Source organism: Pongo abelii, chromosome 20 (assembly GCF_028885655.2).
Source record: "Pongo abelii isolate AG06213 chromosome 20, NHGRI_mPonAbe1-v2.0_pri, whole genome shotgun sequence".
In the NCBI taxonomy this organism is placed as follows: domain Eukaryota; kingdom Metazoa; phylum Chordata; class Mammalia; order Primates; family Hominidae; genus Pongo; species Pongo abelii.
In genome coordinates this window covers 55,164,583-55,191,571 of record NC_072005.2, presented here as the reverse complement: position 1 = coordinate 55,191,571, position 26,989 = coordinate 55,164,583, and the positions used below count along the sequence as shown (strand labels likewise).

Sequence of the window (26,989 nt, the reverse complement as noted above, 5' to 3'; positions counted from 1 at the left end):
CACGCGGAAATCCCCGCCCCCGGGCGTGGGCCAATGGCGCTGGTTGGGGGGGCGGCCACCGCCTCCTGGCGGCGGCGAGGTTTCACTGCAGGGGAGCCGGTGGGCTCAGTGACGCTGCGGCCGCCTTCTGCTTAGGTCCGAACGCTTCGGGGCGGGGGTGCGGTCTTGCAGTAGGAAGCTGAGCGTCTTGCAAGCTTCCTGTCGGGCACCAGCTACTCGGCCCCGCACCCTACCTGGTGCATTCCCTGGACACCTCCGGGGTCCCTACCTTGAGGTCCCCGGAGCCCCCTTCCTGCACCAGCCATGCCTTTAAACCGCACTTTGTCCATGTCCTCACTGCCAGGACTGGAGGACTGGGAGGATGAATTCGACCTGGAGAACGCAGTGCTCTTCGAAGTGGCCTGGGAGGTGGCTAACAAGGGTGAGCACGCCAGGCGTCGGGGCCCTTGACGAGAAGGACAGTAGTGGATGGGGGCCCGGAACTATGAGTTGTAGGAGGACGGGGCTACTAGGGGAACCCTTGGGACCTGGGCAAGGAGGCTGTGACTCCTGTGTCCTTGAGGAGGGGCTGGGAGGCCGGAGGTGGGTGGGAGAGGGATGGTTCGTTTGACTTAAGATGAAAGGAGGCTGGAAGCCCGGGTTCTGGGTCCTAGGGAAGAGGGCGCTAAAATGAGACTCCTAGGTCCTGGAGGGAGGCTTCCGAGAGACTGGATACCTGGGTCCTGAACAGGGAAGGGGATGGGGGGATGGGATTTCTGCGTGCAAACCTGGGAAGCTGCCTGGGTTTCAGACCTATGACCCTAACAACATGGTCTAGGGGATAAAACTCCAGATTTGAGAGAGAGCTGACTGGGAGATAGGAGGCCTGAGCGGCGGTGGGAGGACCTGAGGACCTGGCTGCTTTAGAATAAAGATGGGACGGGCTGGAGACTGTAATCCTTAGATACTAGGGTCGGAGAGGCTTGTGGGCCTGAATGCCTGGGCTTTGAAGGAGCTGAGGGCCTGAGCTATTAGTTCCTAGGAGTAGAGGAGCCCTTGGCCTGGGACACATGCGTACTGGAATAGGGGAAGGCTGGGAAGTCCTAAGTTAGTCAGGGGCTGGGCCCTAGGATGGGAGGGGCTAGGAGCCTGCATTTCTGTGTCTTGGGCTTCAGAAAGCTGAGGTTCTGGCCTTGGAGAAGGCTGGGGCTGAAATCCCCAGGAACAAGCCAATCTCACACCTCAAAGAGCAGGGTCTGGGGGGTTGCTTTGCTGGGTCTTGGAGGGGAAAGGGACTGTGTCTTCCAAGAGGAGAGGGGGCCCGTGAACACACAGCCGGGTATCGCCAGGGCCTGGGCTCCAGGAGGGGAGGAGGCTGGGGACTGGGGCTCCTGGGTCTGGGATGGGGTCTTGGGAGAGGAAGAGCCCTGCATGCTGGTGTCCCTAGTCAGGGAGAGGAAATTGGGAGGCAGGTCAGCGAGGTCCCTGGGGGCAGGGAATGACCATGCAGGCTTCTCTTGGGCAATGGTAAGAAGCTGGATTGGCCATGAGGAGGTCTCCCTCACCGGGTTTTGGAGCCTGGCTGCGATTTAAACCCAGCTCCTGTGAGCTGGGAACTCGGGAACCTGAGTCCGGGTAGTCCTCAGCTCTGCCATCCTTAGAGCCACAGTCCCTAATTCCTTCAGACCAAGGGGTCCCGGCACCCAGCCCCTTCTCTCTCAGACCCAGAAGTCTAGCCTGAGCCCCCTCCTCCCTCAGGATCCTGACCCCAGCCCCCTTCTCCCTTAGACCCCGGAGGACTGCCCCCCAGCCCCCCGTTCCCTTCATCCAAGCCTCTAACCCCTACTCCAAACTACGGGCTCCCAGTCCCCTCTTCCCCCTGAGCTAGGGGTCTGGGGCCTGAGTGCCCCCTACATCCCCGGCCCACCCCACCCCAGGTCCCAGAACTATGGACCTCGGCCGGGGCCTGCCCTTACACGCTTGGGCCCACAGTGGGTGGCATCTACACGGTGCTGCAGACGAAGGCGAAGGTGACGGGGGACGAATGGGGCGACAACTACTTCCTGGTGGGGCCGTACACGGAGCAGGGCGTGAGGACCCAGGTGGAACTGCTGGAGGCCCCCACCCCGGCCCTGAAGAGGACACTGGATTCCATGAACAGCAAGGGCTGCAAGGTGGGACATGGCCCAGTCCAGGGCAGAAGCGAGTGGACAGCCTGCCATTGGTGTGGGAGCCAGTGACGGAGAGCGGGCAGGGTGGACAGCCCCAGCCAGAGAGCAAGGCAGGCTTGGACATAGGAAGGAGGCGTGATAGGACACCCAGACAGATGCAGGGCCTGGAAGTGGGTGGGTGGATCCTAGACATGGGCGAATGGACAGACAGATGGCAAGTATGTGACAGACTGAGATGGAGATCCAAGAGGCCAAGGTCCTCAGACCCAGAGAGAAAGAGAGCAAGATCGAAAGACAGCCTGGTCAACATGGCAAAACCCCGTCTCTACTAAAAATACAAAAATTAGCTGGGTGTGGTGGCGGGCGCCTGTAATCCCAGCTACTCGGGAGGCTGAGGCAGGAGAATCGCTTGAACCCGGGAGGCGGAGGTTGCAGTGAGCTGCGATTGGGCCACTGCACTCCAGCCTGGGAGACGGAGCAAGACTCTGTCTCAGAAAAGAATGCCAGCCGGCCAGGCAGAGCTGGGGAGAAGTGGGCCTGGGGTCGGGAAGGAGCAGGATTCTGGAGCCTGAAGTTCAAGTTCACCCTCCACTTGCTGCCTGTGTGTCCTTGGCTAATGAACATGCTAATAGCATCTACCTTCTAGAGGTGCTGGGAGGAGGAAACAGTTAACAAGGATAAAGTGGTTAGTCGAGTTCTTGGCAAGAAGGTAGCACAGTATGTGGGCGGTGATTGTCATTGTTATTATGATCATCGTCATTATTGTTACTAACAGCCAAGCTTGGAGAGTGAGGGGGACAGGCAGACCAAGGGAGAAGGGTGGATGGAGCCACGGGCAAGAGTAATAGACAGACTAGGGACAGAAGAGAGGCCGCCAGATGTTTCAGAAAGTCAGTCCTAGAAGGAGAGAGAAGCATGGAGTATCAGGGAAGAGAGGAGAGGTCAGCGGACAGACCCACAGGACAGAGTCTGAGATGGGCAGATCAGGGATTAGAGAGGAGGGGGAGTTCCAGGGCCCCAGGATGAAGATTGAAAGAGACACGCTGTTGTCCAAGAAGAAAGCCATCAGGCGGCAGGGCTAAGGGACAGACAGGTCCAGGCTGGGGATGGAGAGGCACTGTGGTTCCTCTCATTCACAGCCTCTGGTTTGCGGTGGGGTCTGGAATCCATTCAGGCCCGACTGTGTCCCTGAGGGAACCCAGAACAGCCCAGTCCCTTCCTGAGGGCAGCTGCTTCCCACGTGCTGGGGGCCTAAGAATAGCCCCCCCCAGCAAAAGGGCAGACAACAGCTGGGAGGGGGAGGGACCTCAGAGCGAGGCTCCGGGCAGCAAAAAGCCAGGTCGGCGAGGAGCGGGGCTGCTTCTCCGCTGCTGTGGCAGCAGGCCCAGAACCAAGGCCATGGTCTCAGGGAGGAAAACAGCCAACTGGAGAAATGTGGCAGAGGCAGAAGTGAGACAGCAAGTTTTAGAAACACGGCAGTGGCTAGAAAAATGCAGCTCCAAGGCACGGACAGAGGATGGGCTATGTTAGAAATGTGTGGCGTGGCCGAGGGCGGTGGCTCATGCCTGGAATCCTAGCACTTTGGGAGGCCGAGGTGAGAGGATAGCTTGAGCCCAGGGGTTCCTGACCCGCCTGGGCAACATGGTGAAACTCTGTCTCTACTAAAAATACAAAAAATTACCCAGGCATGATGGTGTGTGCCTGTGATCCCAGTTACTCAGGAGGCTGAGGTGGGAGGATGGGATGTGGAGACTGTAGTGAGCCGATTTTTTTTTTTTTGAGATAGAATCTCGCTCTGTCGCTCTGTCTGGAGTGCAGTGGTACAATCTCGACTCACTGCAACCTTCGCCTCCCGCGTTCAAGCAGTTCTCCTGCCTCAGCCTCCCAAGTAGCTGGGACCTCAGGTGCATGCCGCCACGCCCGGCTAATTTTTTGTATTTTAGTAGACACAGGGTTTCACCGTGTTGCCCAGGCTGGTCTCAAACTTCTGAGCTCAGGCAATCCGCCTGCCTCGGCCTCCCAAAGTGCTAGGATTACAGGCGTGAGCCACCGCGCCCGGTCCAGTGAGCCATAATTGCACCACTGCACTCCAGCCTGGGCGACCGGAGTGAGACCCTGTCAAAAAAAAAAAAAAAAGGAAGAAAGAAAAAGGAGAGAGGGAGGGAAGGAGGGAGGGAAGGAAGGAAAGGAAGGAAAGGAACGAAGGAAAGGAAGGAAGGAAGGAAAGAAGGAAGGAGGCAGGCAGGCTGTGGACTACAAAATGGGCCTATGGATAGAGGAGAGAGGTCGCAGGTGACAGATATGTGACGAAAGGAACAGAAACAAGGCATCATGGGGAAGAAAAGTGGCAGCATGAACAGTAAGAGAATCATTACAGGCTGGGTGCAGTAGCTCACGCCTGTAATCCCAGCACTTTGGTAGGCTGAGGCCAGGAGTTTGAGACCAGCCCAGGCAGCATGGTGAAACCTTGTCCTTACAAAAAATTTAAAAATTAGCCGGGATGTGATACCGTGTGCCTGTGGTCCCAGCTACGTGGGAAGCCGCATGCGGTGGGAGGACTGCTTGAGTCTGGGAGGTCGAAGCTTCAGTGAACCATAATTGCACCACTCCATTCCAGGCTGGAGGACAGAGCAAGACCCTATCTCTGAAAATAAAAAAGAGCCTGGTTTGGTGGCTCACACTTCTAACGTCAACACTTTGGGAGGCTAAGCAGGAAAACTGCTTGAACGCAGTTCACGATCAGCCTGGGCAACATAGTGAGACCCCATCTCCACAAAAAATTAAAAAATCAGCCTGGCATGGAGGCCCACGCCTGTAGGAATTGAGGTGGGAGGATAGACTGAGCCAGGGAGGTTGAGGCTGCAGTGAACCATGTTCATACCACTGCACTCCAGCCTGGGCAACAGGGCGAGACTCTCTCTTAAAACAAAAAAGCAGCATCCCATGGAAGGAATTAGCATCAGAAAGAAAAGAGTAGGAGATGCAGATGGTTGGTAAGAGAAAGGTGGCAGCAAGTACAGAAACAAGGCAGCAGGTAGGAGAAATGATTTGCAGAGTGGCCAGACAGGGCAGTGGGGGCATAGACACAGGACATGTGACATATGTGGTTATAAGCAGAGAAAGGAGGCAGCGAGTAAGAGAAGGGTAGCAGTTATAGGAATTAAACAGGAGGCTGGATGTGGTGGCTCACGCCTGTAATCCCAGCACTTTGGGACACCCAGGCAGGCGGATCATGAGGTCAGGAGATCGAGACCATCCTGGCTAACATGGGGAAACCCCGTCTCTACTAAAAATACAAAAAAAATTAGCCGGGCGTGGTGGCGGGCCCCTGTAGTCCCAGCTACTTGAGAGGCTGAGGCAGGAGAATGGCGTGAACCCGGGAGGCGGAGCTTGCAATGAGCCGAGATCATGCCACTGCACTCCAGCCTGGGCAACAGAGCCAGACTCCATCTCAAGAAAAAAAAAAAAAATTAGCCGGGTGTGGGGGTGGGTGCCTGTAATCCCAGCTACTTGGGAGGCTGAGGCAGGAGAATTGCTTGAACCCGGGAGGCAGAGGATGCAGTGAGCTGAGATTGTGCCACTGCACTCCAGCCTGGGCCACAGAGCGAGACTCCATCTCAAAAAAAAGAAAGAAAGTAAGTAAGCAGGGGGCAGGGAAAATATTGCAACAGAGATGGAAAAAATGTGTAGCAGGAATAAATCATGCAAATAGAGAAGTAAGGCTAAGGCAGCAGGTGAGAAATTAGTAGCAGATATGGAACCAGAAGGTAAGAGAGCTGAGGCTTAAGTCTAGACATCTGCCTGCAAATGGGAGAACCACAGATGCACGCAGATATGAGGTTGAAGCCCAGAACCTCCCTATGGTGCCTCCCCCACCCCATCCCAGGTGTATTTCGGGCGCTGGCTGATCGAGGGAGGCCCTCTGGTGGTGCTCCTGGACGTGGGTGCCTCAGCTTGGGCCCTGGAGCGCTGGAAGGGAGAGCTCTGGGATACCTGCAACATCGGGGTGCCGTGGTACGACCGCGAGGCCAACGACGCTGTCCTCTTTGGCTTTCTGACCACCTGGTTCCTGGGTGAGGTAGGCCCCGTCTGACACGTTCCACCCATACCTGAAACTACAATGACCATCAGCCCCTGAGCCAGAGGATGGGCTTCTCCCTGGGCATTTTGGGAGTCATAGGGTCCTTTAATCCAAGGATTAGCTCTGGCCTTTGAGGACATGGACATCCAGGGGCCCAGGCTCTACTCTCGATGCCAACTTCATTTACTCCAGTCTTCCAAGCGTAGGGTTTCTAGCTCAAAGTGAGGCTGGCGGGCTTGCCCGAGGAATTCTGGGAGTTGTAGTTCTCTAGTGTGATATCGCTGGACTCAGCTCTCAGATGCTGCCCTGGATGCTTATGAATCCCCAGCCTGACCTGGTTTTGACCCCCTTCTAGGTTTTAAAAGGCTCAAGAAGCTTAGTTTCCAGGCTGAGCACGGTGGCTCATGCCTGTAATCCCAGCACTTTGGGAGGCCGATGGGGGAAGATCACCTGAGGCCAGGAGTTCAAGATGGCCAAACCTCGTCTTTACTAAAAATACAAAAAAATTAGCTGGGCGTGGTGGTGGGCACCTGTAATCCCAAATCCCAGCTACTTGGGAGGCTGAGACAGGAGAATTGCTTGAACCTGGGAGGCGGGAATTGCAGTGAGCTGAGATCGCATCACGGCACTGCAGCCTGGCCACAGAGTGAGACACTGTCTCAAAAAAAAAAAAAAAAGAAAAAAGAAAAAAAAAAGCAGCTTAATTTCTCATGCCCTGGGACAAATAATTCAGGAACTGGCTGCTCCTGTGGCATTCTGGGAGTTGTAGTCCTTTTGCCAATGTTGGGTGCAGACAGCGTACCCTTGAGACAAGGGGTCTTTAGAGACTATGTCCAGGACCTGGGGACATGAAAACTTCAGTCTGTCCAATCTAACCCTGCCAGGACTTAGATGGTTGGCCAAAAAATCCTCAGTTCCTGTCAACCCCTGAGGAGGCAGTCACTTGAGCCCAGAAGTTCAAGACCAGCCTGGGCTGCCTCAGGGATTTACAGGTCCCTGTCCGGTTGGGATTGCTGCAGTGGGCCGCTGCCCACTCTGTGCAGTAGTGGTGACAGATTTACCTCTCCCCGAGTCCTTGTCCCTACTGGGGATTGCCGATTCTCTTCCCAACACTCGTGGAGACAGCGGCCCTGTCCCTGTTGCCCACAGTTCCTGGCGCAGAGTGAGGAGAAGCTACACGTGGTTGCTCACTTCCATGAGTGGTTGGCAGGCATTGGACTCTGCCTGTGTCGTGCCCGGCGACTGCCTGTAGCAACCATCTTCACCACCCATGCCACGCTGCTGGGGCGCTACCTGTGTGCCGGTGCCGTGGACTTCTACAACAACCTGGAGAACGTGAGCTGGGACCGTGGCAGATGGGGGACCGCGAGGATGCCAGGGAAACCCAAAGCTCTGGGGGGCCCAAGGGGATGGCGCCCCCTCTTCTCCCAGGATCCAGGAGTCCAAGTCCCCAGACCCCTCCTACCTCAGACCCAGGAATCCAGCCCCCAGCACCAATTTCTCTTAGGACCCCAGTGTCTGGACCTCCAGAGTCTTCTCCCCAGTCCTTCTAACCAGACTGCTGTCCCCTCCACGCAGTTCAACGTGGACAAGGAAGCAGGGGAGAGGCAGATCTATCACCGCTACTGCATGGAAAGGGCGGCAGCCCACTGCGCTCACGTCTTCACTACTGTGTCCCAGATCACCGCCATCGAGGCACAGTACTTGCTCAAGAGGAAACCAGGTAGGGGCTGGGCTGAAGTCCCCAGATGTGAATGAGGTAGGCAGCTGTCTATGCCAAAGCCAGTTGCTCCTCATCCCAAGAAGCCCACTGTAAGCTGAAATAGCATCAACCGAAAATGTATTTCGGCTGGGCACGGTGGCTCACACCTGTAATCTCAGCACTTTGAGAGGCCAAGGCAGGAGAACCCCTTGAGCCCGGGAATTTGAGACCAGTCTGGGCAACACGGCGAATCCCTGTCTAAAAAATTCACCAGACATTGTGGTGTGTGCCTGTATCCCTAGCTACTCAGGAGGCTGAGGTGGGAGGACTGCTCGAGCCTAAGAGGTCAACGGTGCAGTGAGCTGTGATCGTGCCATTGCATGATTTGGGTGGCCTGGAAAGACCCTGTCACAGCCTGGGTGACACAGTGAGACCCTGTCTCAAAAAATAAAAAAATGCATTTAATACACCTAACCTACTGAACATCATAGCTTAGGCTAGTATACCTTAAATGTGCCCAGAACACTTTATGTTAGCCTACGACTGGGCAAAATCATCCAATGCAAATCTGTTTTATTTTATTTTGTTGTTATTTATTTATTTATTTTTGAGATGGAGTCTCGCTCTGTCGCCCAGGCTGGAGTGCAGTGACGCTATCTCAGCTCACTGCAAGCTCCACCTCACAGGTTCACGCCATTCTCCTGCCTCAGCCTCCCAAGTAGCTGGGACTACAGGCGCCCGCCACCATGCCTGGCTAATTTTAATACAAACCTATTTTGTCATAAAGTGTTGAATAGGCCGGGTGCAGTGGCTCACACCTGTAATCCCAACACTTTGGGAGGCCGAGGCGGGCAGATCACGAGGTCAGGAGATCGAGACCAGCCTGGCCAACATGGCGAAACTCCATCTCTACTAAAAATACAAAAATTAGCCAGGCGTGGTGGTGGGTGCCTGTAATCCCAGCTACTCGGGAGGCTGAGGCAGGAGAATCACTTGAACCCGGGAGGCAGAGGTTGCAGTGGGCTGAGATTGCACCACTGCACTCCAGCCTGGATGACAGAGTAAGACTCTGTCTCAAAAAAAAAAAAAAAAAAAAAAGTGTTGAATATCTCACAAAATCCAAAATTGGACACGTGTGGATGTGTGTAACTTTCACACCATCATAAGGTTGAAAAATCATAACTTGGCTGGGCGCAGTGGCTTACACCTGTAATCCCAGCACTTTGGAAGGCTGAGGTGGGCAGATCACCTGAGGTCATGTGCTCAAGACCAGCCTGGCCAACATTGTGAGACCCCCCTCTCTACCAAAAATACAAAAATTAGCTGGGCATGGTGGCAGGCGCCTGTAATCCCAGCCACCCAGCTACTCCGGAGGCTGAGGCAGGAGAATCTCTTGAACCCAGGAGGCAGAGGTTGTAGTGAGCCAAGATTGCACCATTGCACTCCAGCCTGGACAACAAGAGCGAAACTCTGTCTCGAAAAGAAAAATCATAACTTGGACCATCCTAAGTCCTAAGCTGGGGACCATCAGTTACAATTTTTTTTCCTGAAGAATAGAGAACTACAGCTTCCAGAAGGCTGTGGGGGTGGTGACCTGTATTTGAGGCTCTCTGACTATATACTCTGGAGGCTAATGGGAGGTATAATTTCTTTCATATTAATTTCAGATATGATAAAATTCTGTAATTGGCTAATGTAGATTGGTCTTATGAAAGGGAATGGAAGATCAGTGGACTTTGCTTTTGAGAAAGGTTAGGTCGGAACTGGGCATTCTTCCCAGCCCTTAGTATCCGTTCTCAGTGCGTATAAGGTGAGAACTACAACTCCCAGAAAGCCTTTGACTGGTTAGCGCCATATGTTCCAGAACTTTGCCCTAGGTGCTGATGGGGGTTGTAGTTTTTCGTTGATATACTTTAATTTCTATGAGGAGAAGAAATGATTAGGTCCCTGTAAGAAGCTTGGAAGTAGAGGATATATCCTAGGAGAAGCAGGACTTCGGGGATGTTTAATCATTTCCATCTCAGGGTGGGCCAAGAGAAAACAAAAGAACTACAACTTTCCCAGAATCACCAGTGTGGATCAGATCCCTGTTAGCCATTTGCGGTAGCTGAGGAGACTTATACTTGTGCTTGTGAACCTAAGCAAGTAATATTAGGCAAGAAGGCATCTTGGAGTCAGGGTATGTGTGTCACCAAGGGAACTGGCCAGGCATGGTGGCTCACACCTGTAATCCCAGCACTTTAGGAGGCCAGGGCAGGAAGACTGCTTGAAGCCAGGAGTTTGAGATCAGCCTGGGCAACATGACAAGACCCCATCACTACAAAAGTAAAATCAATAAATTAGCCGGGTGTGGTAGTGCACGCCTGTAGTGCCAGCTACTCGGGAGGCTGAGGAGGGAGGATTGCTTGAGCCCAGGAGGTCAGGGATGCAATGAGCTATGATTGTGCCACTGCTCTCCAGCCTGAGCGACAGAGAGAAACCCTGTCTCCAAAAACAAACACAAAAGGCGGGAGGGGGGACCTCATAGGAACGCTCTTGAAACAAAAAAATTGCAAAAGGCAAAGGGTGTTTTCTTCATTTATTCATTCGACCACAACATTGATCTGAATGAACAAATAAAACATGGGACCCTCACCCCCAATCCCAGATATTGTGACCCCCAATGGGCTGAATGTGAAGAAGTTTTCTGCCATGCATGAGTTCCAGAACCTCCATGCTCAGAGCAAGGCTCGAATCCAGGAGTTTGTGCGGGGCCATTTTTATGGGTACGTGGGGCATATACCTAGGTCTTAAGAGAGGAGGGCGTTGGGAGCCTAACCATCTAGGTCTGGGGGAGGGGGCAGCTGGGGGCCCAGACTCCTGGGTCTGAGGGAGGGGGCACCTGGGTATTCGGCCTCCTTAATTCTTGAGCGCCGGAACAATGGGCTGAGGATTAAAGGAAATATCCATCTAAAGAGAAGAACTACAACTCCCAGGAGGCCCCATGATGCCTCTGTATTACCTAAGACATCCTCTGCCCCCCACCCGTAACTTCTGGGATTTGTAGTTTTGAGGCCAGGGCTAGCGGGTGAGGGCTTTGGGCTTTACCGTGCCTTGTGGGTTCTTTAGGCATCTGGACTTCAACTTGGACAAGACCTTGTACTTCTTTATCGCCGGCCGCTATGAGTTCTCCAACAAGGGTGCCGACGTCTTCCTGGAGGCCTTGGCTCGGCTCAACTATCTGCTCAGAGTGAGGCCTGGGCTATGAGGGGACAGAGGGAGGGTAAGCAAAGCAGTTTATAACTAGGGAGAACAGCCAGGTGCAGTGGCTTACGCCTGTAATCCCAACACTTTCAGAGGCCAAGGCGGGTGGATCACTTGAGCCCAGGAGATGGAGACCAGCCTGGGCAACATGGTGAAACCCCATCTCTACAAAAAATACAAAAATTAAATTAGCCAGGCATGGTGGCTCACACCTGTAGTCCCAGCTACTCGGGAGGGTGAACGGGGAGGATCACGTGAGCCCGGGAGGTGGAGGTTGCAGTGAGCCGAGATCACATCACTGCACTCCAGCCTGGGTGACGGAAAAAGACGCTGTCTCAAAAACAAAACAAAACAAAAAATAACAGAACAGAAACCCAAGAAGCCAGGCAGATGGGGGTAGGAAAGCCCCTGCGTGTGGTGGGGGGCTGTGAGGGGAGTATAGAGACCCAGAAAGAAGGTCAGAGTCCAGGTGGGGACTGTCCTATAATTCTCCTTGACAGGAAGGGGTATGGCAGGATCCCAGTGGTCTTGGCAGAAAGGCTGGCTGGTTCCAGGCTTCCCCCACATGATCCTGGCCTCCCCCTCCTTTCTTTCTGCGCAGGTGAACGGCAGCGAGCAGACAGTGGTTGCCTTCTTCATCATGCCAGCGCGGACCAACAATTTCAACGTGGAAACCCTCAAAGGCCAAGCCGTGCGCAAACAGCTTTGGTCAGCAGCCCTCGCTCCGGCCCCTGGCCCAGCCCACTCCCAGCTGCATGCTTTGGGTCCCGTGTTTCTCCTAGAGTCTCAGTCTTTTTTTTTTTTTTTTTTTTTTTTTTGAGACAATCTCACTCTGTTGCCCAGGCTGGAGTATAGTGGCGCGATCTTGGCTCACTGCAACCTCTACTTCCTGGGTTCAAGCAATTCTCCTGCCTCAGCCTCTCGAGTAGCTGGGACTACACGTGCGCACCACCATGCCCAGCTAATTTTTGTATTTTCAGTAGAGATGGGGTTTCACCATGTTGGCCAGGCTGGTCTCAAACTCCTGACCTTGTGATCTGCCCGCCTCAGCCTCCCAAAGTGCTGGGATTACAGGCATGAGCCACAGTGCCCAGCCCTCTTTTTTTTTATTATTTTTTTGAGATGGAGTCTTGCTCCTTCGCCCACTACCACACCTGGCTCATTTTTTTTTTTTTTGAGACAGAATCTCGTTCTGTCGCCCAGGCTGGAGTGCACTGGCACTATCTCAGCTCACTACAAGCTCCACCTCCCGGGTTCATGCCATTCTCCTGCCTCAGCCTCCCGAGTAGCCGGGACTACAGGCGACCGCCACCACGCCCGGCTAATTTTTTGTAGTTTTAGTAGAGATGGGGTTTCATCATGTTGGCCAGGCTGGCCTCGAACTCCTGAGCTCAAGCGATCCACCTGTGTCAGCCTCCCAAAGTGCTGGAGTTACAGGCGTGAGCCACCATGCCCAGTCCTGGGGTCTCAGTTTTGTCATCTGTAACATTATCAACCTGCCCCATTGATTCCTAGTGAAGTCACTTCCTTGTGACATTTCCAGCTTGGGGGCAGTAAGAAGGCACAGGCAGGAAATGTGTGACAGTGTGACCAGGGTGCTGATATCAAACCATGGAGGTTTCACTCATGCCACCGACCCTCACTGGTTTGGTCTGTTCAGGCAAACCACCGCCCCTGTCTGAACCTCAGTTTATTTTTCTTTTCTCTTTCTTTTCTTTTTTTGAGACTAGTCTCACTGTGTCACCCAGGCTGGAGTGTAGTGGCACGATCTCAGCTCACTGCAACCTCCACCTCCTGGGTTCAAGCAATTCTTCTGCCTCAGCCTCTCGAGTAGCTGGGACTACAGGTGCACACCACCATGCCCGGCTAATTTTTGTATTTTCAGTAGAGACAGGGTTTCACCACGTTGGCCAGGCTGGTCTCAAACTCCTGACCTCATGATCTGCCCGCCTCAGCCTCCCAAAGTGCTGGGATTACAGGCGTGAGCCACCATGCCCGGCCCTCTTTTTTTTTTTTTTTTTTTTGAGATGGAGTCTTGCTGTCGCCCAGGCTGGAGTGCAATGGCATGATCTCGGCTCACTGCAACCTCCGCCTCCTGGGTTCAAGCGATTTTCCTGCCTCAGCCTCTTAAGTAGCTGGGACTACAGGGGTGTGCCACCACACCTGGCTAACTTTTTATTTTTATTAGAGATAGGGTTTCACTATGTTGGCCAGGCTGGTCTCAAACTCCTGACCTCAGGTGTTCCATCTGCCTCGGCTTCCCAAAGTGCTGGGATTCCAGGCGTGAGCCACCACGCCTAGCCTTTTTTTGTATTTTTAATGGAGATGGGGTTTCACCATGTTGGCCAGGCTGATCTCGAACACCTGACCTCAGGTGATCCAGCCACCTTGGCATCCCAAAGTGCTGGGATTACAGGGGTGAGCCACTGTGCCCAGCTTAGTTTCTTTTTCTTTTCTCTGATTTTTTTTTTTTTTTTTTTTTTTTTTTTTTGAGACAGAGTCTCACTTTATCGCCCAGGCTGGAGTGTAGTGGCGTGATCTCGGCTCACTGCAACCTCCGCCTCCCAGTGAAGCTCAGTTTCTTCATCTGTAAAACCGTTCATTCATTAGCAGCAGATAGTCACTGAGCATCTACTATGTGCTGGGTAATTTTTATATTTTTAGCACCGATGGGATTTCACCATGTTGACCAGGCTGGTCTTGAACTCCCGACCTCAAGTGACCTGCCCTCCTCATGTATTCCAGGTCCTGGGAATACAGCTGTGAACCAGAAAGATCCCTTTCCTCATGGAGCTTGTATTCTAGAAAATCCTGTAGACAGAATTTACTTTCGGGCAAAAATAAAGCAGAACTGGAATATGAGACGGGGTTGTCAGGACAGGCCACACTGAGAAAGTGCTGTTGGGCAGAGATGAGGAAAGGTGACAAGGGAGCAAGCCCTGTAGGTATCTGAGGAACAGCAAACACGAAGGCCCTGAGGCATGATTGAGACACGGTGGGGAGTCCCGTGGGCCTGGAGCGGCATGTCTCATAGAGAAGCGGAAGAAAGTGAGGCAAGATGGGGGGCACCTGTAGTCCCAGCTACCCAGGAGGCTGAGGCAGAAGGATCATTTTGGCCCTGAAGGTTGAGGCTGTAGTGAGGCATGATTGCGCCACTGCACTCCAGCCTAGGCAACAGAGTGAGACTCTGTCTCAAAAAAATAAAAAAGAAGTCGGGTGTGGTGGCTCACACCTGTAATCCCAGCACTTTGGGAGGTCGAGGCGGGTGGATCACCTGAGGTCAGGAGTTTGAGACCAGCTTGACCAACATGGTGAAACCCGTCTTTACTAAAAATAAAAAAAATTAGCTGGGTGTGGTGACACACATCTGTAGTCCTAGCTACTCGAGAGGCTAAGCAGGAGAATCGCTCGAACCCAGGAGGCAGAGATTGCAGTAAGCCAAGATCGCGCCAATGCACTCCAGCATGGGTGACAGTGAGACTCAGTCTCAAAAAAAAAAAAAAAAAAAAAAAAAGAAAGAAAGAAAGAGACTGGGTGCAGTGGCTCACACCTGTAATCCCAGCACTTTGGGAGGCTGAAGAGGCTGGGTGCGGTGGCTCACACCTGTAATCCCAGCACTTTGGGAGGCTGAGGAGGGCAGATCACGAGGGCAGGAGTTCGAGACCAGCCTGGTCAACGTGGTGAAATCCCATCGGTACTAAAAATATAAAAATTAGCCAGATGTGGTGGCACACACTTGTAATTGCAGCTACTCAGGAGGCTGAGGCAGGAGAATTTCTTGAACCTAGAAAGTGGCGGAGATTGCACCATCCTGGGCAACAGAGCAAGACTCTGTCTCAAAAAAAAAAAAAAAAAAGAAAAGAAAAAAGAAAAAGAGACGAAGAAAGAAGAAAGAAAAATAAATGCGGCCAGAGCTATGGGAGGATTTTAAGTAGAGGAGTGACCATGGGGCTGTCGTGTGACACTGCTAGCTTTACTTGTGTGCCTAAGTGGTCCTTTCTCAGAATCTTACTTTCTTTTCGTATAAAATGGGGCTTAGCATTGCCATCTGCAGGACAAGTACAAGTCCTAATAATAGTTGACATTTCTGGAAGGCTTGCCATGTGTACTTTTTGGCATGACATCTTTGGGTCCTCATTGCAAACCTCTGAGGTTGATTCTATTTTCATCCTCCTCTGAAAAATGAGTCACTGCAGTCAGAGAGGGAAGGCCACCTGTCCCTGACCACACAGCTGATGTCGGGCACATGGGATCTAAGCCTTCCAGGGCCTGCCCCTGGGTCCCCATCCTCTAGCCTGGAGGCCCCAGGGCACGGCTTCCCTGCTCACACCTCAGTTTCCTTGCTACCCTAGAAACCTAAGAGTAGCTGGGCGCGGTGGCTCACGCCTGTAATTCCAGCACTTTGGGAGGCCAAGGTGGCCAATTACCAGCCAGAGGTCAGGAGTTCGAGACCAGCCTGGCCAACATGGTGAAACCCCGTCTCTACTAAAAATACAAAAAGTAGCCGGCCATGGTGGCAGGTGCCTGTAATCCCAGCTACTCAGGAGGCTGAGGCAGGAGAATTAATTGAACCTGGGAGGCAGAGGGTGCAGTGAGCCAAGATCGCACCACTGCACTCCAGCCTGGGCGACACAGTAACTCTGTCAAAAAAAAAAATAATAAATAAACTGCCGGGCGTGGTGGCTCACGCCTCTAATCTCAGTACTTTGGGAGGCCGAGGTGGGCAGATCACCTGAGGTCGGGAGTTTAAGACCAGCCTGACCAACATGGACAAACTCCGTCTCTACTAAAAATACAAAATTATCCGGGCGTGGTGGCGCATGCCTGTAATCCCAGCTACTCGGGAGGCTGAGACAGGAGAATCGCTTGAATCTGGGAGGCAGAGGTTGCGGTGAGCTGAGATCACACCATTGCATTCCAGCCTGGGCAACAAGAGCCAAACTCCGTCTCAAAATAAACTAACTAACTAACTAAAGAAGCCTAACAGTAAATGACAGCTGGTGTGTGTGTGACCCTGTTGCTCTGCTTCCTCCAGGGACACAGCCAACACGGTGAAGGAAAAGTTCGGGAGGAAGCTTTACGAATCCTTACTGGTGTGAGTGCCCCACCCTCAGCCCTGTGCCCTCCTAGGCCCTGACTAACCCCTCTCATCACTCTGTTCTCACATGCACACCCCCGCTTGCCTTGCAGTGGGAGCCTTCCCGACATGAACAAGATGCTGGATAAGGAAGACTTCACTATGATGAAGAGAGCCATCTTTGCAACGCAGGTATGGACTGGACCTCTGTGCAGACAGATGGCAGTTCCTGGCAGCCCCAGAGGCAGCTTGCCACGCCAGCTCAGACCCCAGAGATTGCCGGGAGTGCTGCTTTCTCCCACAGCCCTTTATGAAGGGATCTATTCTGAGGTCCACAGAAGGGCACGTGCTGACTCGTACAACTTCAATTGCCAGAGGCACTTAGGGTGGGCTGTTTTGTGTGGCTTATTCTGCCACGAGGGTTGCTGGGAGGTGTGGTTTCTCTGGGACTCTGGGGTCAATGAGCAAAGGGAAGCTTATTTATTTATTTTTATTATATTTATTTATTTATTTATTTATTTTGAAATGGAGTCTCGCTCTGTCGCCCAGGCTGGAGTGCAGTGGCGCGATCTCAGCTCACTGCAACCTCTGCCTCCTGGGTTCAAGCGATACTTCTGCCTCAGCCTCCCAAGTACCTGGGGTTACAGGCACATGCCACCACACCCAGCTAATTTATGTATTTTTAGTAGAGACGAGATTTCACCATGTTGGCCAGGCCAGTCTCAAGCTCCTGACCTCAAGTAATCTGCCTGCCTCAGCCTCCCAAAGTGCTGGGTTTACAAGCGTGAGTCCCTGTGCCCAGCCCAAAGGGAAGTTTAAAAGGAAGTGTAGAAATTTAATAAAGGGCCAGGAGTGGTGGCTCACGCCTGTAATCTCAGCGCTTTGAGAGGCTGAGGCAGGAAGATCACTTGAGACCAGGAGGCTGAGGCTGCAGTGAGCCATGACTGTGCCACTGTACTCCAGCCTGGGGACAGAGCCAGATCCAACACTACCCCCCCGCCCCCGCTCCACCCCCAAAAGAAAGTCAAGGCCCGGCTTGGTAGCTCACACCTGTCAGTTTTCCCAGCACTTTGGGAGGCTGAGGTGGGAGGATCGCTTGAGCCCAGGAGTTTGAGACCAGCCTGGGCAACATGGCGAAACCCCGTCTCTACCAAAAATACAAAAATTAGCTGGGCATGGTGGTGTACACCTGTTATCCCAGCTACTTGGGAGGCTGAGGCCAGAGGATGCCTTGAGCTCAGGAAGTCGAGGCTGCAGTGAGCTATGATTATGCCACTGCACTCCAGACTGGGCAACAGAACGAGACGGACACATATACACACACACACACGAAAGAAGGAAGAAAGAAAAGAAAAGGTCGAGACAGCCATAAAAGAATTACAACTCTCAGCTCTCCTTGGGCCTTGCTGCACACGGCTCCACCTCTGCCCCTAAAACTGCTGGGAGTGGTAGTTTTATCGGGCCACTTTAGGGACGGAGTCAGGAGGTGAGCAAAAGCACTCAGCATTCTCCAGAAAACATTGCAAACTCTCAGCAGCTGCGGTTTCTTATTCCAGAGGCTGTGTGTTGGTCCCCAGACACCCCTGGGAATTGTAGCTGCTTTAGATTCCTAACTTCAGAGAGAATTGGCATTTATAAAACTTACGGTCATTCTATTGAGTCTAGGTGCCCAAGAAACTACAACTCCCAGCAGCCCCTGCTGGCTTTCTGGGGCATTGACTCTTCCCTTGTCCAGAGGCTTCTGGGAGTTAGAGTTTTTTCATTCTCTGGGGGTCCAGGGACTTCAGTACTTGTGGTCTACATTGGTGAGCCATTTCCTGGGGAATGGAAACCTAGACAGCTAAGTTGTAGAAACAAAACGTGAACTGGTTTTGGCTAACCTATAATTTCCAATAGTCCCTAAAGCAGCCCACCTCATTGTGAATGTTTCTGCCATGGGGCTGCTGGGAGTTGTAGTTTCTCGGACCCCTAGACTCAGTAGAGGGATGGTAAGTAAAGTCTTTAATGAGCTATGATGGAACAGTTGCAAAGAACTATACACCCCAGCAGTCCCCAGGACTTCCTATCACACTAGCTCTGTCTTGCTCCAGAGACTCTTGGAAATTGTGGTTTCTTTGGGCCTCTGTTACAGTTGGAGGTGAATTTCTTTTTTTTCTTTTTTCTTTTTTTTTTTTTTGAGACGGAGTCTCGCTCTGTCGCCCAGGCTGGAGTGCAGTGGCGCAATCTTGGCTCACTTCAACCTCCACCTCCCGGGTTCATGCCGTTCTCCTGCCCCAGCCTCCTGAGTAGCTGGGACTACAGCCGCCCACCACCACACCTGGCTAATTTTTTGTATTTTTAGTAGAGACGGGGTTTCCCCGTGTTAGCCAGGATGGTCTCGATCTCCTGACCTCGTCATCCTCCTGCTTCGGCCTCCCAAAGTGCTGGGATTACAGGCGTGAGCCACCGCGCCCGGCGGTTGGAGGTGACTTTTCATAAGGAAACTACAACTCCCAGCAGTCTCCAAAGCTTGCTGCCATGTTGGCACAGTCTCCACCCCCATTGCCTGGGGATAATTATACTTCCTTTGGGTTTCTTTAATAATAGAGCCCAGAGTACAGAACAAGGTAGCTGCAACTCCTCATAGTCCTTGGAGGTAAGGGAGTTGCTAACACGGCTTTGCCTCAAAGACAGCTGGGAATTGTAGTTCTTTTAAGCTCATGGTGGTTAAGGGAAAGAAAACCTTTCCAGGCCAGGTGTGGTGGCTCACGTCTGTAATCCCAGCACTTTGGGAGGCCGAAACGGGTGTATCACTTGAGCCCATGAGTTCGAGACCAACTTGGCCAACATAGTGAAACCCCATCTCTATTAAAAAAAATAATAATAATAGGCCGGGCGCGATGGCTCATGCCTGTAATCCCAGCACTTTGGGAGGCCGAGACGGGTGGATCACGAGGTCAGGAGATCAAGACCATCCTGGCTAACACGGTGAAACCCTGTCTCTACTAAAAATACAAAAAATTAGCCGGGCATGGCGGCAGGCGCCTGTAGTTCCAGCTACTCGGGAGGCTGAGGCAGGAGAATGGCATGATCCTGGGAGGCGGAGCTTGCAGTTAGCCAAGATTGTGCCACTGCATTCCAGCCTGGGTGACAGAGCGAGACTCTGCCTCAAAAATAAATAATAATAATAATAATTTAAAAGAAAAGAAAGAAAGAAAACCTTTACGGGTTGTACTAGTGGGAATCCACAACTCTTGGTGATCACTTGGGTTTGTTGCCCCACGGCCTGGTGCACTTGCGGTCTCCTTGGGTGCCCCAGGGTCAGCATGGCTCATGAGGAAGTAGGGAGTTCTCTGTCCCTTCCATGACCCCTTACCCTTCTTGTGGGTCCTGCAGCGGCAGTCTTTCCCCCCTGTGTGCACCCACAATATGCTGGATGACTCCTCAGACCCCATCCTGACCACCATCCGCCGAATCGGCCTCTTCAATAGCAGTGCCGACAGGGTGAAGGTGAGGGCATTTGGTCAGGGCTGGGTTGGGCATGGCAGAGGGAAGGGGTTGGGTCTTGGGCCTCACACAGTCCATTCCCCCATAAGTTTTATCGAAGGTATTGCTGTGGTTAGAAAAAACCCTGGCTTCTGAGGCAGACAGACCTGGGTTTGAACATTGGTCCTGCCAAACACATGCTGTGTGATGCTAGACAAGCTTTTTACCCTCTCTGGGACACCTTGGGATCTCAGGGCTTAGTTAAATAAGGCACTTGGGCTGAGTCCTTCTTTTTCACTACTAGGTGATTTTCCACCCGGAGTTCCTCTCCTCCACAAGCCCCCTGCTCCCTGTGGACTATGAGGAGTTTGTCCGTGGCTGTCACCTTGGAGTCTTCCCCTCCTACTATGAGCCTTGGGGCTACACGCCAGGTGAGTGTAGTGGGCAGAGGACAGCGTGGTCGTGGCATCCTAGACAGAGCTAGCATGTCTTGGGGCAAGGCACTGGCCTTCTCTGAGCCTGTTGCCTTCTTTGCAAAACAGGAACAATGGTAATCATCTGTTCTGCTACAGCGCGTGCTTTTGTGACAATAGCTCATGTATTGAGAAACTACAAGACTGGGTTTTGAGGACTAGTTAGCGTCAAATGGATGTCACAGTTCACACTGCTTTCTCCCAGTGCATGGGCATTTGGCCCCCCAAATAGCAGCAATGAAATGCACAGTTCACAAATACAGCCGAGTATGGCCAAGTCTCCTCGTAAGACATTCCCAGTGCCCATCAACTCCACCTTCCTCTTGTTGGTTCACATTAGCCAGTGTTTTTAAAGCTAAATAAGGCTGGGCGTGGTAGCTCACGCCTGTAATCCCAGCACTTGGGGAGGCCAAGATGGGCAGATCAGGAGGTCAGGAGTTTGAGACCAGCCTGGCCAATATGGTGAAACCCTGTCTCTACTAAAAATATAAAAATTAGCCAGGTGTGGTGGTACGCACCTGTAGTCCCAGCTACTCGGGAGGCTGAGGCAGAGAATTGCTTGAACTTGGGAGGTGGAGGTTGCAGTGAGCTGAGATCACGCCACTGTACTCCAGCAGTGCTGTGCTCTGGGTGACAGAGCGAGACTCCGTCTCGAAAAAAAAAAAAAAAATTAAAGCTAAATAAGTGCCATTTCCTAATTTATTAGTAATTTAACAAGTCATGAAAACTGTGCTTTCATGATAATTAGAAGTCATGTGGTCAGCCCCAATTCCCTTTTTCCATAGGCCTTGTTTTATAGATAGATTGATAGATAGTATTAGTCTGTTTTCACACTGCTATAAAAAAAAAAATATCCAAGACTGGGTAATTTATAACGGAAAGAGGTATAATTAACTCACAGTTCCACATGTCTGGGGAGGCGTCAGAAAGCTCAGTCATGGCAGAACGGGAAGAAAGAAGCTTCTTCGCATGGCAGCAGGAGAGAAAAGTATGTGAGGGTGCAGGAAAAACGAACATTTATAAAACCATGAGATCTCGTGAGAATTCACTCACTATCGTGAGAACAGCAGCGGGGGAACCACCCCCGTAATCCAATCATTTCCCTCCCTCGACACGTGGGGACTACATTTCGAGATGAAATTTGTGGGGAACACAGAGTCAAACTATATCATAGATATATATTTAATGCTTTTTACTATTTGTTTCTCTTTTGAGATGGGGGTATTACTCTGTTGCCCAGGCTCACCTGGAACTCCTAGGTTCAGGTGCTTCTGCCTCAGCCTCTTGAGTATCTGTCATTATAGGTGCACCCCACCATGCCTGACAGACCTATTATATTTAGTGCCTATTTTTGCAGTTTACAGAGGTTTTTAGGAAAACTTACATAAGAATTATAGATCAGGCCAGGCATGGTGGCTCATGCCTATAATCCCCACATTTTGGGAGGCCGAGGTGGGAGGATCACTTGAGGACAGGAGTTCGAGACCAGCCTGGCCAACATGGTGAAACCCTATCTCTACTAAAAATACAAAAATTAGCCGGGGGTGGTGGCAGGCACCTGTAATCCCAGCCCCTCGGGAAGTTGAGGTGAGAGAATCGTTTGAACCCCAGAGGCAGAGGTTGCAGTGAGCCGAGATCGCGCCACTGCACTCCAGCCTGGGCGACAGAGTCAGATCCTGTCTAAAATAATAATAATAATAATTATAGGTCAGGGGCAATGGCTCACACCTATAATCCTAGCATCTTGGAAGGCTGAGGTGGGAGGATAGCTTGAGCCCAGGAGTTCAAGACCAGCCTGGACAACATGGTGAGACCCTGTCTCTATAAAAGATTTTTTTTTTCTTTTTTTTTTGAGACAGAGTCTTGCTCTATCGCCAGGCTGGAGTGCAGTGGCACAATCTTGGCTCACTGCAACCGCCTCCCGGGTTCAAGTGATTCTCCTGCCTCAGCCTCCAGAGTAGCTGGGACTACAGGCGCCCGCCACCACACCCAGATAATTTTTGTATTTTTAGTAGACACAGGGTTTCACCATGTTGGCCAGGATTTTTTTTTTTTTTTCTCTTCTTGACCTCGTGATCCACCCACCTTGGCCTCCCAAAGTGCTGGGATTACAGGCCTGAGCCACCGTGCCCGGCCTTTTTTTTAATTAGCCAGGCGTAGTGTTGTGTGCTTGTAGTGCTTGTAGTCCCAGCCACTTGGGTGGCTGAGATGGGAGGATTGCTTGAGCCTAGGAGGTCAAGGCTGCAGTGAGCTATGATCAAGCCACTGTCCTCCAGGTTGGGTGATAAAGTGAGACCTTGTCTCCAGAAAAAAAAAAAAGCATTGGGCCAGGCGTGGTGGCTCACGCCTATAATTTCACCACTTTGGGAAGCCAAGACGGATGGATCACCTGAGGACAGAAGTTCGAGACCTGCCTGGCCAACATGGTGAAACCCTGTCTCTACTAAAAAATACAATAATTAACTGGGCATGGTGGTGTGTGCCTGCAGTCCCAGCTACTCGGGTGGCTAAGGCACGAAAATCGCTTGAACCCGGGAGGTGAAGGTTGCAGTGAGCCGAGACTGTGCCACTGCACTACAGCTTGGGTGACAGAGTGAGAACCTGTCTCAAAAGAAAAAAAAAAAGCATAAAAATCCATCAAAAAATTATAATACATTTCTTGAACTATTTCTAAAGGTTGTTAAAGGTATTAAACAAGACGTACTAGATGCTCTGTACACAGGGATACTAATAATAAGAGACCTTATCTTACCCCCCCGTTAAAATAGACTAAGTCTGTACAAGATACTGGCACAAGAAAGGATCTTACAGGTTGTGACAATTAAGTAGAATGATGGACCTTGGCCTGATCCTACAGGTTGTGAGAGTTAAGTCAAATGGACATTGGGATGCTCAATAAATTAGCATCCTTATCTCCCAACTATAGACTTTCCCGCATCTTGGAGCAAGAGCAAGTAGTTCTCTTTTCTGAGCCTCTTAGCGTCCCCTCTGAGAAATAGGAAAATGCACAGCCTCGTTGTGGGGGCTCAACGAAGCTCCGCACAGCGCCTGGCACTTGGTACAGGCGCCAGTAGAGGGCGGTGTTGAGGCGTCTATTGCGATTAAGACGGTAGGAGATGAGGGAAGCTAAGTGGGTCTCTCTCCTGCCTTCCCGCAGCTGAGTGCACGGTTATGGGAATCCCCAGTATCTCCACCAATCTCTCCGGCTTCGGCTGCTTCATGGAGGAACACATCGCAGACCCCTCAGCTTACGGTCAGCGCCCAGGCCCCTGAGGATTCTAGAAGGGGGCTTGAGAACAGTGACTCCTGGATCCTGGGAAGGAGGAGCTTGCACCCTTAGAGACCAGGGGCACCAGGAAATGGGGGGGCTCTCGGGCCGCTGGGAGAGGAGGGGTCCTGGTGCCACAGAGTCCTGGAGACCATGAAGATCTCCCCAGGATGTTTTCTGAACCTGGGTCCTGGCCTCCACAGGTATCTACATTCTCGACCGGCGGTTCCGCAGCCTGGATGATTCTTGCTCGCAGCTCACCTCCTTCCTCTACAGCTTCTGTCAGCAGAGCCGGCGGCAGCGTATCATCCAGCGGAACCGCACGGAGCGCCTCTCCGACCTTCTGGACTGGAAATACCTAGGCCGGGTAGGACCCCCACTTTCCTATCCTCTCCTGGCAAATCAGCCGCTCCTGGCTAGGGGTCTTAGGTGCAGGGCGAAGGGTCTCATCCTACTTGTAACAGTTGCTGTCCCTTTAAGCAATGAACCAGGCCGATCGCGATGGTAGCTCATGCTTGTAATCCCAGCACTTTGGGAGGCCTAACAGGGAGGATCGCATGAGCTCAGGAGTTAAGAGACCAACCTGGGCAACATTTTATTTCTACTAAAAATAAAAAAAATCAGCCGAGCGTGGTGGTGCGTGCCTGTAGTCCCAGCTACTGGGGAGGCTGAGGTGGTAGGGTCGCTTGAGCTCCGGAGGTTGAGGCTGTAGTGAGCCTTGATCAAACCCACTGCAGTCCATTCTAGAGTAACAGAGGAAGACCGTGTTTAAAAAGAAAAAAAGAACATTGATCAGGCGTTCTCATTTGCATAAGGGTGTGGCCAAAGAGGTGACTGACTTGAGAATTCGGCCCCTGTTTGAGGGGTGTGGCTCAGAAACTGTCCATTCACAGGTCTGCTTATCTACATAAGGGGTGGAGTCAGGTAGATGGATTATTTGCATGGGGTGCAGCAGTGTGCTCATCTGCATAAAGGGTGTGGCCAGGACCCCATCATCTGCCTGGGGGTGGGGCCTGGCTCTCACATCCTCTGCTCCCTCTCCTCCTTTCCCCTAGTACTATATGTCTGCGCGCCACATGGCGCTGTCCAAGGCCTTTCCAGAGCACTTCACCTACGAGCCCAACGAGGCGGATGCGGTGAGTGGACCCTGGATTTCTGCTTAGCCAGGAGCTAAAGGGCTGGGCTTCGGTGGGGTGGGGGTCCCTCCTGGAGTGGGAAGGCCTAGAGGTGGCTGGATGCCTGGGTGGGACTGTGAGGTCCTCAGCTCACCCTGGTTTGCACCCACATCCCCGTATGCAGGCCCAGGGTTACCGCTACCCACGGCCAGCCTCGGTGCCACCGTCGCCCTCGCTGTCACGACACTCCAGCCCGCACCAGAGTGAGGACGAGGAGGATCCCCGGAACGGGCCGCTGGAGGAAGACGGCGAGCGCTACGATGAGGACGAGGAGGCCGCCAAGGACCGGCGCAACATCCGTGCACCAGAGTGGCCGCGCCGAGCATCCTGCACCTCCTCCACCAGCGGGAGCAAGCGCAACTCTGTGGACACGGCCACCTCCAGCTCACTCAGCACCCCGAGCGAGCCCCTCAGCCCCACCAGCTCCCTGGGCGAGGAGCGTAACTAAGTCCGCCCCACCACACTCCCCGCCTGTCCTGCCTCCCTGCTCCAGAGAGAGGATGCAGAGGGATGCTGCTCCTAAACCCCCGCTCCAGATCCGCACTGGGTGTGGCCCCGCAGTGCCCCCACCCAGTCCGCCAAACACTCCAGCCCCTCCAGCTCCACTTTCCAAGTGTCCTGCACTCCAGAATCCACAAAGCCGTGCCTTTCTCTGGCTCCAGAATATGCATAATCAGCGCCCTGGAGTCCCCTGGGCCTGGACCGCTTCCCAGAGGCCAGGAATCTGCCATTACTCTGCAGTGGTGCCAGAGGTTTTAGGAAACCTGGCATGGTGCTTTCTGGTCTGGGGCTCCTAGAGCCCCCCATGTGGCTTACAAATTCTACAGCATACAGACCAGGCCACGCTCAGGCCCGGCGTGCGGGCCACCAAGTGCTGGAAACCACGTGGTGTCGCTGCGAATGGGGCAATCAAGTCCAGAGCCGGGGCACTTTCAGAGTTTGAAGGTAACTGAGAGCAGATGGTCCTCCATTTCAACTCCAGAAGTGGGGCTCTGGGAGGGGCTCATGTTCCAGCCCTCCCTGGCATGTCAGAGCCAGGCTCTGCCTGGAGGATCCCTCCATCCGGCTCCTGTCATCCCCTACACTTTGGCCAAGCAAGAGGTGGTAGAACCACTTGGCTGCTCATTCCTTCTGGAGGACACACAGTCTCGGTCCAGATGCCTTCCTGTCTTTCTGGCCCTTTCTGGACCAGATCCAACTCCTCCTTTCTAAATCTGAGATCTCCCTCCAGGGAATCCGCCTGCAGAGGACAGAGCTGGCTGTCTACCCCACCCCTAACCTGGCTTATTCCCAACCACTCTGCCCACTGTGAAACCACTAGGTTCTAGGTCCTGGCTTCTAGATCTGGAACCTTACCACGTTACTGCATACTGATCCCTTTCCCATGATCCAGAACTGAGGTCACTGGGTTCTAGAACCCCGACATTTACCTCGAGGCTCTTCCATCCCCAAACTGTGCCCTGCCTTCAGCTTTGGTGAAAGGGAGGGCGCCTCATGTGTGCTGTGCTGTGTCTGCACCGCTTGGTTTGCAGTTGAGAGGGGAGGGCAGGAGGGGTGTGATTGGAGTGTGTCCGGAGATGACATAAAAAAAATACATCTATATTTAAGAATCCCAGGTGTGGTCAGACACGAACACTTGGTGGGCCTGGCTCTGACATCCCCCCAATGCCACCCCTTCCCTGGTCTGAGCTCATCCTTCTATTCTAGAGAGACTTGGATTTCGCTGCTCTAAAATTCCAGTGTCATTCATGGAAGATATCTCTGATTGCTTACTTGGGACTTGATTTGCAAGTGGCAAAAATTTGGCTTAAGACATCTTTGGCATAAAGGGGCTATGTGACTGGGAGGAAGATCTATAGGACAGCTGTGAACCTCGTGTAGCTTTTTTTTTTTTTTTTTTTTTTGAGACAGAGTCTCACTCTGTCACCAGGCTGCAGTGCAGTGGCATGATCTCGGCTCATGCCCGGGTTCAAGTGAATCTACTGCCTCAGCCTCCAGAGTAGCTGGGATTACAGTTGCCCACCACCACGCCCAGCTAATTTTTGTATTTTGAGTAGAGATGGGGTTTCACCATGTTGGCCAGGATGGTTTTTTTTTTTTTTTTTTTTTTTTTTTTAGACAAGAGTCTCGCCTTGCTTCCAGGCTGGAGTGCTGTGGAGAGCAATCTTGTCTCGGCTCACTGTAACCTCCGCCTCCTGGGTTTAAGCAATTCTCCTGCCTTAGCCCCCTGAGTAGCTGGGACTACAGGAGCACACCACTACATCAGGCTAATTTTTGTATTTTTAGTAGAGGCGGGGTTTCACGTTGTTGGCCAGGCTGGTTTCCACTCTTAAACTCAGGTGATCTGCCCGCCTT

At 52.5% G+C, this 26,989-nt stretch overlaps 1 protein-coding gene across 3 annotated transcripts; it reads left to right on the top strand.

The window, feature by feature from the left end:
• The first annotated feature begins 2 nt into the window (after positions 1 to 2).
• GYS1 (glycogen synthase 1) lies at positions 3 to 26,244 on the top strand. 3 transcript variants are annotated; one of them, NM_001132465.1, is given in 16 exon segments: positions 89 to 421; positions 1,972 to 2,153; positions 6,037 to 6,228; positions 7,381 to 7,566; positions 7,810 to 7,954; positions 10,581 to 10,698; positions 11,042 to 11,162; positions 11,778 to 11,884; positions 16,212 to 16,271; positions 16,367 to 16,445; positions 19,629 to 19,742; positions 20,023 to 20,149; positions 23,349 to 23,444; positions 23,663 to 23,826; positions 24,515 to 24,595; positions 24,759 to 26,242. In NM_001132465.1, coding segments are annotated over 16 exon segments (2,214 nt in total). In that variant the 5' UTR covers positions 89 to 303; the 3' UTR covers positions 25,083 to 26,242.
• The last annotated feature ends 745 nt before the right edge of the window (positions 26,245 to 26,989 follow it).

Excerpts from the sequence above, each read along its gene's own strand:
- GYS1 (XM_024236316.3), top strand. The coding sequence starts at position 304 with ATGCCTTTAAACCGCACTTTGTCCATGTCCTCACTGCCAGGACTGGAG. Across the intron at positions 6,229-7,380 it reads CCACCTGGTTCCTGGGTGAG|TTCCTGGCGCAGAGTGAGGA; the intron begins GTAGGCCCCGTC and ends TGTTGCCCACAG. Across the intron at positions 23,827-24,514 it reads ACTGGAAATACCTAGGCCGG|TACTATATGTCTGCGCGCCA; the intron begins GTAGGACCCCCA and ends CCTTTCCCCTAG.